At 33.5% G+C, this 11918-nt stretch overlaps 1 protein-coding gene across 1 annotated transcript; it reads left to right on the forward strand.

The window, feature by feature from the left end:
- The first annotated feature begins 9777 nt into the window (after positions 1-9777).
- LOC107010988 (dihydroflavonol 4-reductase) lies at positions 9778-11912 on the forward strand. Its single transcript, XM_015210279.2, has 6 exons — positions 9778-10038; positions 10214-10383; positions 10486-10680; positions 10783-10942; positions 11039-11231; positions 11322-11912. Exons 1-6 carry the CDS (start codon positions 9885-9887, stop codon positions 11596-11598), a joined length of 1149 nt encoding a protein of 382 aa, XP_015065765.1. The 5' UTR covers positions 9778-9884; the 3' UTR covers positions 11599-11912.
- The last annotated feature ends 6 nt before the right edge of the window (positions 11913-11918 follow it).

Here is an 11918-nt window from a genome sequence, read left to right on the forward strand (position 1 = left end):
TTCCATGAAGTTTGAAATTGATAGATTTAGTGGGCGCAACAACTTCAATATCTGGAAAATCCAGATGATAGCGTTACTGCGGAGGGAAGGTTCAATCCATGCTATTGACGGAAAGTACCCCGATAAGATATCGGATTCCGACAAAGAAAAGATTGAAGGAGATGCATTGAGTGCAATCCAACTGTCCCTTGCACCTAACGTACTTTGTGAAGTGAGTACAAGTACCGAAGAGACGGCCAAAGAGTTATGGGAAAAGCTGGAAGGGCTTTACCAGGACCAGTCAGTGACAACAAGGATGTTGTTACAACGGCGTCTTCATACATTTAAGATGGATTCAGGTACTTTGTTGCAAGACCATCTAGATGCGTTCAATAAACTTGTGATGGACTTACAAACTGCTGGAATTAAAAAGGACGAGGAGACACTTGCATGTTCTTTACTATTTTCATTGACTTCAAAATATCGTGATATTGAGAATTCAATGATGTATAGCAAACAACCTATTAAACTTGAGCAAGTGCGGCAAGCACTAAACTCTTGTGATGTGCGGATGCATTTTGAAGGAGACAAAAGTGACGAAGCTAGTGGACTCTTTGTAAGAGGTCGTACTAGCCAAAAGGGAAGGAGCAAATCGAAGTACAGATCAAAGTCTCGTGTGAACAAAAAGAATGCGGAGTGTTGGGGCTGTCACAAGAAGGGGCACTTTGAACGAGATTGCCCTATGTCGAAGTCCAAAGAAAAGGCGAGTGCATCCATTGTTGAGAAAGTACATGATAATGATGATGATTATGTACTAACAACATCATGCAATAATGGAGTCTATGACAACAAATGGATCTTAGACTCTGGTTGTACTCTGCATATGACATTCCGAAAAGATTGGTTCAGCAGCTATGAAACAAGCAGAGGAACTGTATTAATGGGCAATAATGCAACTTGTAAAATAGTTGGCATTGGTTCAGTTCATGTTCGCTGCCATGATGGAATCATGAGGACTATTACAGAAGTCCGTCATGTTCCTGATCTAAAGAAGAATTTGATCTCCCTGGGTACTTTAGATAAACAAGGCTATAAGTACATGAGTGAAGGAGGAACTATGAAAGTGACTAAAGGGTCTTTAGTCATGTTGAAGGCCAAGCTGGAGGATGGCCTCTACACACTTGCGGGAAGCACCATTATTGGCTCTGTAAATGCATCTACAGTGCAGTTATCTAATGATGACAAGGCAAAATTATGGCACATGAGACTAGGCCATATGAGCGCACGAGGATTGGAGATGTTGAGCAACCGCAACCTTTTGAATGGTGAGAAGATCAGCACACTTGAATTTTGTGAGCACTGCGTCTTAGGGAAGCAGAAAAAGGTCACCTTCAGCACTGGCAAGCACAAGACGGGAGGGGTGCTAGACTACATCCATTCAGATTTATGGGGTCCCTCTAAGCTTCCATCAAAGGGAGGAAAGAGGTATCTTCTCACATTCATTGATGATTTTTCACGAAAGGTTTGGGTGCGTTTCCTGAAGACAAAAGGTGATGCTTTTGAAGCATTTAAAGAGTGGAAGATTTTGGTTGAAAATCAAATTGAGAGGAAAATCAAGTATCTTCGCACGGACAATGGCTTGGAGTTTTGCAGTGAAGAGTTCAATGATTTCTGCAAGGTTCATGGGATCGCAAGGCATAAGACGGTCAGGCACACACCACAGCAGAATGGAGTTGCCGAGAGAATGAACAGAACTCTTCTTGAGAAGGCTCGTTGTATGCTCTTACAAGCTAAGATGTCCAAAGTATTTTGGGCTGAAGCAGTTCATACTGCTTCTCATATTGTCAATCGGTCTCCAGCATCAGCGATTGACTTTAAGACTCCGAATGAGGTCTGGTCAGGTGAACCCTCTAACTATTCATACTTGCGAATATTTGGGTGTCCAACTTATTATCATGTTAATGAAGGTAAGCTTGAACCAAGGGCTAAAAAGGCCATATTCGTAGGGTATGTTGATGGAGTAAAAGGGTACAAACTATGGTGTTTGTCTTTACTCAAATTTGTAGTTAGTAGAGATGTTACCTTTGATGAATCCTCTATACTTGATCCTCGTAAAGTTTCTATGGAGTTATCTAGAAACGAGAACAACGAGCAGGTGGAGCTACCGGTGGAGCTTACCAAGAAACGGGATCAAGAGACTCAAAGTGATGAGTCAAAAGATGCAGAAGAACTTGCTTCCAATGAACCATACACAATTGCGAAGGGAAGGGACAAAAGGCGGATACGGAAACCGGAACGTCTTATAGAGCAAGAAAATCTGATTGCACAAGCGTTCGTAGCTGCAGAAGAAGAGATTAAGGATCTCGAGCCCTCTTCGTATATTGAAGCAACTTCTTGCAAAGATGCTGCACAATGGCAGTTGGCCATGATGGAAGAGATGGAGTCTCTTCACAGAAATGAGACATGGGTCTTAGTTAAAAGGCCAAAGGGGATGAGGACAGTTGGATGCAAATGGGTCTACAAAAAGAAAGAAGGTATTCCAGAAGTGGAAGCTGCTAGGTTCAAGGCGAGATTGGTTGCAAAGGGTTTCAGTCAGAAGGAGGGAATTGACTACAATGAGATCTTTTCTCCAGTCGTGAAACATAGCTCAATTCGCGTGCTGCTAGCATTGGTTGCACAATTTGATTTAGAGCTTCAACAGCTTGATGTCAAAACTGCTTTTTTACATGGTGATCTAGAAGAGACAATCTATATGGATCAGCCTGAAGGTTTCCTAGCTGAAGGAAAAGAAGACCATGTATGCCAACTGAAGAAGTCTTTGTATGGTTTGAAGCAATCCCCTAGACAGTGGTACAAGAGGTTTGATGCATTCATGACTACACATGGATTTTCGAGGAGTGCATTTGATAGTTGTGTGTATCACAAGAAGATGTCTGGTAACTCTATGATTTATCTTTTGTTGTATGTTGATGATATGCTTATTGCTGCTAACAACATCACAGAGATAAATATTTTGAAGAAACTGTTGAGCAAGGAATTTGACATGAAGGATCTAGGAGTTGCAAAGAAAATCCTTGGAATGGAAATTTCAAGAGAAAATGGTGTTGTACATCTTTCTCAGAAGAGGTACATCCGAAAAGTTCTTGAAAGATTCAATATGGATATGAGCAAGCCTGTAAGTACACCTTTAGCTTCTCATTTCAAGCTTTCAGAGTTACAAATGCCTCAATCTATGGATGAGGTGGAGCATATGTCAAAGGTTCCTTATGCGAGTGCAGTTGGTAGCATTATGTATGCTATGGTATGCACACGTCCAGATATTGCCCAATCTGTAAGTGTAGTAAGCAAGTACATGGCAAATCCAGGAAAAAGGCATTGGGAAGCTGTCAAGTGGATATTGAGATATCTCAAAGGAGCTCCTGATGTTGGCCTAACCTTTCGGAAAAGTGAAGGTATTTCAATTCTCGGTTATGTTGATTCTGACTATGCAGGGGATCTTGATCGAAGGAGGTCCACAACTGGATACATCTTTACTCTCGTTGGCAGTGCCGTTAGTTGGAAATCGACTTTACAGTCGATTGTCGCTTTGTCTACAACAGAGGCAGAATATATGGCAGCAACGGAGGCAGTGAAAGAAGCTATCTGGTTGAAAGGTTTGGTGGCAGAATTGAGTTCAGCTCAGCTTAAATCAATTCTAAAATGTGATAGTCAAAGTGCTATTCATTTGATTAAAAATCAAAGATTTCATGAGCGCACCAAACACATTGATGTCAGATTTCATTTTATTCGAGATGTCGTAGAAAAGGGAGCTATCAAGGTTGAGAAGGTTATCACAGACGATAACGCTGCAGACATGTTGACCAAAATAGTCCCGCTTGCCAAGTTTGCACACTGCAAGGACTTGGCGGGAGTATGATGCAACTCTAAGAGAACAACTGCTAGGTGGAGCTGGTATGTTCAACAAAGGTTTGATTCTTCTTGTTTCTTACAATGGGATTGCCCAGTAAGCTTAGAAGTTTTGGCCGGAGTTGTTTATACGCATGCTTGGAACACAAACCAAGGTGGAGATTGAAAGAGTTGGTTTTGGTTCTTGTGGAATCAAACTAAATGGAAGATGAATTAATATGAATATTTGGTAGGAAGATAATTAGTACAAAATACAAGTCAAAGATTGTATCTTGGTAGGTGAAAGTTAGGCAAACCATAAAATGGTTTGCTATCTTAACCTTGACAATTTTGACACATAGTGATGTCATGGATGACATCAATAGGATGAATTTATTCCTATAAATAGGTAGCTCTTAATTCATTTTCAAATCATCCTTTCACTTGCCTTCTCATCTTCTAAGGCATTGTGTTCTCTCTCTTGTAGTATTTCACTTATATTCTTTGTATAGTGAAATAAATATTGGTGCAGTTGTTCTTTGGTGGACGTAGGATCATTTTGATCCGAACCACGTTAAATATTGTTGTTCTTCCTTGTTCTTTAGTTTCACGTTTCCGCTAACATTAACTTAATAAGATTAAAGGTTAGAGGCAAACTGAATACAAAAAATATTCACAAAGTGAATTGTTAACTACGAATTTGAAAACCATAATAATATAATTTATAACTTCGGATCTTAATACAAATAAAATTTTACAACTTTTACAAGTTCAAATTTCAAAAAAATATATATATAAACATTGAAAACTATAATCTAACTAAAAATATATTAACAAACTAGATTATAAATACTATATATATATATATATATATATATATATTTTACAGAGTTTTACAAATCCAAATTTGAAATAAAATTTATAAAAATTGAAAAATATAAACTAAGTAAAAATATATCAACAAAGTTGATTATATGTAAATAATATAATTTATCGATAAATAAATACTAAGTTTTATAGTATAAATATATGTCGATTTGGTTTGGGTTCGGTTTTACTTTTTTCTTCTAATACCAAACTAAATCAAGAGTGGTCGTTTTTTTTTCAACCACCAAACTAATCAAACCAAACCACAAGAATTTTTTTTTTCCGGTTTGATTTGATTTGTCGGTTCGATTACGATTTGACTTGTACATCCCTATTGGTAAGTAAGAGGAAAATGTGACAGACGTAGCATGCATCTCCAACCCTACACTCTATTTTACTCTCCAAATATATAGTTCTCTAATTTTTTAGACAACCAACTCCAACCCAATTCTCTATTTTGCTCTCTAAAAAAGAATTTTTTTCTGTCTCCTCAATATTATATTATTATTTCTATTTCCTTTTTGTTTTCTTATTTCATAATCTAAATCTTTTTTTTCTTTTTTATTAATAGTCATCCTATATAATTTCATGTAATATAAAATTTTATTTTGTTGAATTTTTTTATTTAATATTAAATTATATATTATTCTAAATTTCTAAAGAACAACTACAGATAATTGAAAAAAAAATCAACAAGCACAACCGCAATCACAATCACAATTTCTTTAAATCATACATGAGTTCCTTTTTCGAATATCGTTAAATTTAGAAACGACTTACTGAGTTATTAAATTATTGTTGTGACTTTTAAAATTATTATGTTATGCATTGTATCCATTGTTATCTTGTATTTACATTATTATTTTATGTACTTAATTTTAAATTAAAATTTTTATCTTATCGTTTTAATTTTGTGCATTTTTCATAGTGGAAATTAATATAACCATCAAATTGTATCACAAAGTGACGAATATTAAAAATATTAGTAATTCGAAATGAAAGTAGTATATATAAAATAAAATATTTTTAAAAATGTAATGTTAATTTTAAAAAGAATTGCATATATTAGAGATTTAATTAATAGCCTTATATAAAAAATAATACGTTATTACAAAAAAAAAAAGAAGTAAAAACACTAATATAATATTCAAAAAGTGAAATAGAGAGTATGAATAGTAGTTCTTCAAATTTAAAGAACTACTATTTCTATAATTAGAGAATAGAGAGTAAAATAGAGAATAGTTGAAGATGATATTCTTTATTTTACTCTCCAAATATAAAGAATGGAGAGTAAAATAAAGTAGGGTTAGAGATGATCTAAGTATATACTTCTAGCAAAGCGGTTAAGAACATACAAAATCATTTCTACACCGAAATTGCCTGGATATACATTTTGGCATAAATATACTACTTATTGTATTTTGTTTGTTCTATATCAGTTGTCGCATTTCATTTTTACATGCTCTTTATGAAATCACAAATAAGAAATGTTTCGACTGATTTAGGCCTCAACTCTTTTCCATATTGTGTCCTAATTCATACCAATAAGAACTGTGGTGGCCGGAGTGATTCTTTTATCCTTAGGTGAAACGAAGACTAGCGGTTTAATTTGAAAAGAGACGTTTGCATAATTTAGGAGAATTTCATAAAAAAAAATAAAAAAAAAATTAAACTGCTAACCCTTTTTATTAATGTAAATATTTAATATTTATTTTTGTTATAGTGATAATAGAATCTCCAATGATCACGTGAGAAAGAAAATTAGGAAACAAACCAACATTACTAAATCCTGCTCTGTTAATTATTTAATTAATTAATTCCTTGGTCAAAATTTGCGTGCGCTATGTTATTGTTAAGGGTGTTGAAATTAAGTACTACTTTATAATATATACATATCTGAGGAATTAATCCTTGTTTTGACTTCTCCTGCTTAATGAAAATCTGATTGCAAGTGTGACTATAGAGCTTCCAAATTCAAATTAGGCATGCATATGCTACGAATATTATACTAATATATGACAAATTTTAGTTATTAACTATATATGTTTTGTTGAAAACAAATCATTTTGGTTATATATATGATTAGTAAAAGATCAACGTGTTTGAATGGATCCAGTTCGTTGATGAAAAGTTCGTTAAATTATAATATAAAAAAATATTGACGGATTATAGATAATTGTCATCCACTTGACGGATCCTCTCTAATCAATCACCACTTCCAAGGACCTGAATGCAGTTATAGTTTTTTATCCTTATATAAAGGAATACATTATGAAATTTTAAAATAAAATAAAAAAAAACATTGGTTATGTGTAGAAAATGTAGCAATATTATCTATCGTACTACTACAACTGGTCAAATATTATTAGTTAAGTTTCTATCCAGGAGTCTTAATTAAACGGCACATGGTTAATTTTTCTTCTGAAAAGATTTCATCAGCTGTTGAAATTTTCTTTTCTTTTTTAACAACTTGAAACCTTGTTAAAGTCTATGATATTCATCACTATTTGGATCCTTTTGTAGGTTACAAAAAAAGCACAAGTTACATATTTGACATAGGACGAAAATAGTTATCTCCACAAATTAAATATACATAATTTATACACTAATTATGTATAGTTTATGCATATTATATACCTGCAAGCTGTTTTGAGTGAATAGTGATGACTATATAGTGTCCCTTAAAACTGCGACAAGCATTGCAAGTACTGAAGTACATATAAACATAAAGGATCAAATATGTCTCTAAACTATTCGAAAAGGTCTAGATATATCCTCCGTTTAAAGTTTGGTTCACTCATGTCCTCGCTCGCCGTCCAACTTTTGGTCCAAATATGCCCTTATGGGCGTTAGTTGCCATGTTGGACATATCCAACTCATTTTTCATTTTTTAAATGCCACATGGAATTGCCATGTCATTTTGACCTTACCACATAATATTTATATGAAAATGAAAAGTTTTTCGGACTCATAAACACTTAATCCGACCCATAAATCAGCTCCTTTTAAATTCACTATCCAACCCATTTTTAACAATTTTGTTTAATTTTTATTATTGCGGTAAATCCCGAAAATGAGTAATTGATTAATAAAAAATAGGAAAAATATGAAAAAAATATAAAATTTACGCCAAATATTCACAAATAAATATAGTAACCTTAAATCTAACATTTCAATTTTTTTAAATTTTTTATTTTTCGATAAATCTCAAAAATGAGTAATTGATTAATAAAAAATATGAAAAGTATGAAAAAAAATATAAATTAATGTCAAAAGTTCACAAATAAATATAGTAACATTTCAATCTACAATTTTTTTAAAATTTTTATATTTTTCGACAAATCCCGAAAATGAGTAATTTTTTAATAAAAAGGGAAAAATATGAAAATAAAATAAAAAATATACGTCAAAATTCACAAATAAATATAGTAAACTTAAATTCAATAATTTCAACAATTTTTATTTATGTTATATTTTTTTTTCATATTTTCCTATTTCTTTTTGTGATTTTTTTGCGTAATTTTTATATTTTTTCATATTTTTTTGTTAATAAACTCATTTTTGGGATTTGTCGAAAAAATTAAAAATTAAAAAAATGTTGAAATTGTTGAATTTAAGGTTACTGTATTTATTTTTTAATTTTTGCCGTTAATTTTATATTTTTTTCATACTTTTTATTAATCAATTACTCATTTCGGGATTTATCGAAAAAAATTATTTTTTTTAAAAAAGTGTTTAAATTGAATTTAAGGTTACTATAATTATTTATGAGTTTTTGGCGTTAATTTTATACTTATTTCATATTTTTCTATTTTTTATTAATCAATTACTCATTTTCGAAATTTATCAAAAAAAATTAAAATTAAACAAAATTGTTGAAAATTGGTCGGATAATTTATTTAAAAGGGGGTTAATTTATGGGTCGGATCAGGTGTTTATGAGTCCGGATATCTTTTCATTTTCATATAAATGTTATGTGGTAAGGTCAAAATGATATGACAATTCCATGTGGCATTTAAAGAAATGAAAAATGAGTTGGATTTTTCCAACATGACAACTAACGCCCATAAGGACATATTTGGACCAATGGATAGCGAGGGTATCAGTGAACCAAACTTTAAAAAGAGGGTATATCTAAACCTTTTCTAATAATTTAGGGGTATATTTGACCCTTTTCCCTATAAACAAACATCTCTAGAACGATTCAAATTCAAATTTGTAAACAGGTAAAGAAAATGTGTAGCATGCCTGCAAAACAAAAAAGTACGTCCATTTTATACTTTATTTATTAATTTAATTTTCTGATTTTAACTTTATACGAGTTGAAAAAAAGCTAAAAGTGACTTTTAAATTTTGTAGACTTAAACTAAAGATACATCAAATGTATCAAATTGAAATTAAAAAGTTGTGTCAAAAAAGAAAAGATATATCCTTTTTTTAAATAGATTAAAAATGAAAGTATGATAAACAAATTGAAACAAAGAGAAAAATTATTTTTAAATTTCAAAAGCATTAATGTGAAATTGATTCATTATCAACTTTAGATGTAATGAGCTTTCGAACAAAATAATAACATACTCGATATAATTCAACAAGCCTAGTATAGAGAAGATATATTGAATGCATACAAACTTTGTATTGAGAAGTTGTATTGATAGAATGTTCGGCTTAAAAAAGTGAAATCAAATACCGTACTACATAGTAATTCTTTATTATAGGGAAAAAAGACAAATATACTCCGGACTATTACCATTTATGATAGTTCGGGTATATTTGTCCTTAAAAAAGAAAAGAAAATTTCAACCGCATGTGTTCAACATTACCATTTACGATAGTTTAGGATATATTTGTCCTTTTTCCTTTTATTATATGTGCCGATAAGAAAGTGGCCAGACACTTCACACTAGCCCTTCCTCTCTCACCAACCAGTCACATTTGGTTAATCCAACCAAGTTATTGAACGGTATGTTGAGCACGTGCTTACCATCTAACATTACCACTCCTAATACCTCTACGTGCAAGCAGTATAAAAACAAAATACATAAACATAACTAAAAGCTCATATCGTTGTAATTGTCATATACTAGTGGTAATTAAGTCCAGTCACACTTAAGGTTAAATTTGCTGACTCTTTTTACCTTTCATTTCTGAAAATGGCAAGTGAAGCTCATGCAGTTGTTGATGCCCACTCTCCTCGGAAGACGCCGACGGTTTGCGTCACAGGAGCAGCTGGATTTATCGGCTCTTGGCTTGTCATGAGACTCCTTGAACGCGGTTATAATGTCCATGCTACTGTTCGTGATCCTGGTATGTTTTCGTTTTATTCAAGATTTTAACTTATATAGACTGTCAAATAATTTATAAACCCATTAATCAATCCGTACAAAGCTGCATTACGAGGATCCAGAGAGGTGTATAACAGCGCCTAGAAGTGTCTGTTTGTATGCAATGACCCTTATATAAGATGCATGAACTTTTGTAGAGAACCAGAAGAAGGTGAAACATCTGTTGGAATTGCCAAAAGCTGATACAAACTTAACGCTGTGGAAAGCAGACTTGGCAGTGGAAGGAAGCTTTGATGAAGCCATTCAAGGCTGTCAAGGAGTATTTCATGTGGCTACACCCATGGATTTCGAGTCCAAGGATCCAGAGGTACTATAAAGTAACAGAGTAGCTTATCAATACTTATGGACTTGTTACATTTCTGGATGATTAATACTAACATAACTCTCATGACATTGATATACGTGACAGAACGAAGTAATAAAACCAACAGTCAGGGGAATGTTAAGTATCATAGAATCATGTGCTAAAGCTAACACAGTGAAGAGGCTGGTTTTCACTTCATCTGCTGGAACTCTTGATGTCCAAGAGGACCAAAAACTCTTCTATGACGAGACCAGCTGGAGCGATTTGGACTTCATATATGCTAAGAAGATGACAGGATGGGTTCGTTTGGCTATTCTTCTCTTTTAAGAATACCCTTTCTATGTTTAAAAAGAAAAAAAAGTATTTTCATCACATTGCTTTGTGAATTTAATTTGATTGCAGATGTATTTTGTTTCCAAGATACTGGCAGAGAAGGCTGCAATGGAAAAAGCTAAAAAGAATAACATTGATTTCATTAGCATCATACCACCACTGGTTGTTGGTCCATTCATCACACCTACGTTCCCACCAAGCTTAATCACTGCCCTTTCATTAATTACCGGTATGATTAATCGCAGTCAAGAAGACAGTCAAATCCTTTAATTCCAGTTATTACTTAATTAACAGCTTTTCACAATCATGGGCTTAAGATGTGCAGGGAATGAAGCTCACTACGGCATCATTAAACAAGGTCAATATGTGCATTTGGATGATCTTTGTGAGGCTCATATATTCCTGTATGAGCACCCCAAGGCAGAGGGAAGATTCATTTGCTCGTCCCATCATGCTATCATCTACGATGTGGCTAAGATGGTGCGACAGAAATGGCCAGAGTACTATGTTCCTACTGAGTAAGCCACTCTGCTCCTCTGTATTCCTAAGTGTATAATTGGCTCCTTCGTAGAGTGATGGATTCGTAACTCAATCTGGTAAAATAACAGGTTTAAGGGTATCGATAAGGACTTGCCCGTAGTGTCTTTTTCATCAAAGAAGCTTATGGATATGGGGTTTCAATTCAAACACACTTTGGAGGATATGTATAAAGGGGCCATTGAGACTTGCCGACAGAAGCAGTTGCTTCCCTTTTCTACCCGAAGCACTGCAGACAACGGAAAAGAGAAAGAAGCAATTCCCATTTCTACTGAAAACTATTCAAGTGGCAAGGAGAATGCACCAGTTGCCAATTGTACAGGAAAGTTTACCAATGGTGAAATCTAGAAACCCAACCATACAAAATAAAAACGCGAGCTACCTCACCAACATGTTCTTGGTTCTTGATGGCTGCTTGAGGTTTTTCAACACAACATGAGTAAAATGGTCAAAAAATATGGAAATTCTCATCTTGCTTGATTCGGGCAGGTAGGATATCAGAGAATTCTAGGTATATTTTGTAGGGAAAAAAAACTAGAATCTCTTCAGGATCTGGATCCTAATACAAGGACATATTAATATTCCATTTTATAAGCTTTGCACAAGCAAGATCTAATTTTATGGAAGAACTGAAGGCTCTCGCGTATCATTTGCCAAAATAATTACCA

The sequence above is a fragment of the Solanum pennellii genome, chromosome 2, assembly GCF_001406875.1.
Source record: "Solanum pennellii chromosome 2, SPENNV200".
In the NCBI taxonomy this organism is placed as follows: Eukaryota; Viridiplantae; Streptophyta; class Magnoliopsida; order Solanales; family Solanaceae; genus Solanum; species Solanum pennellii.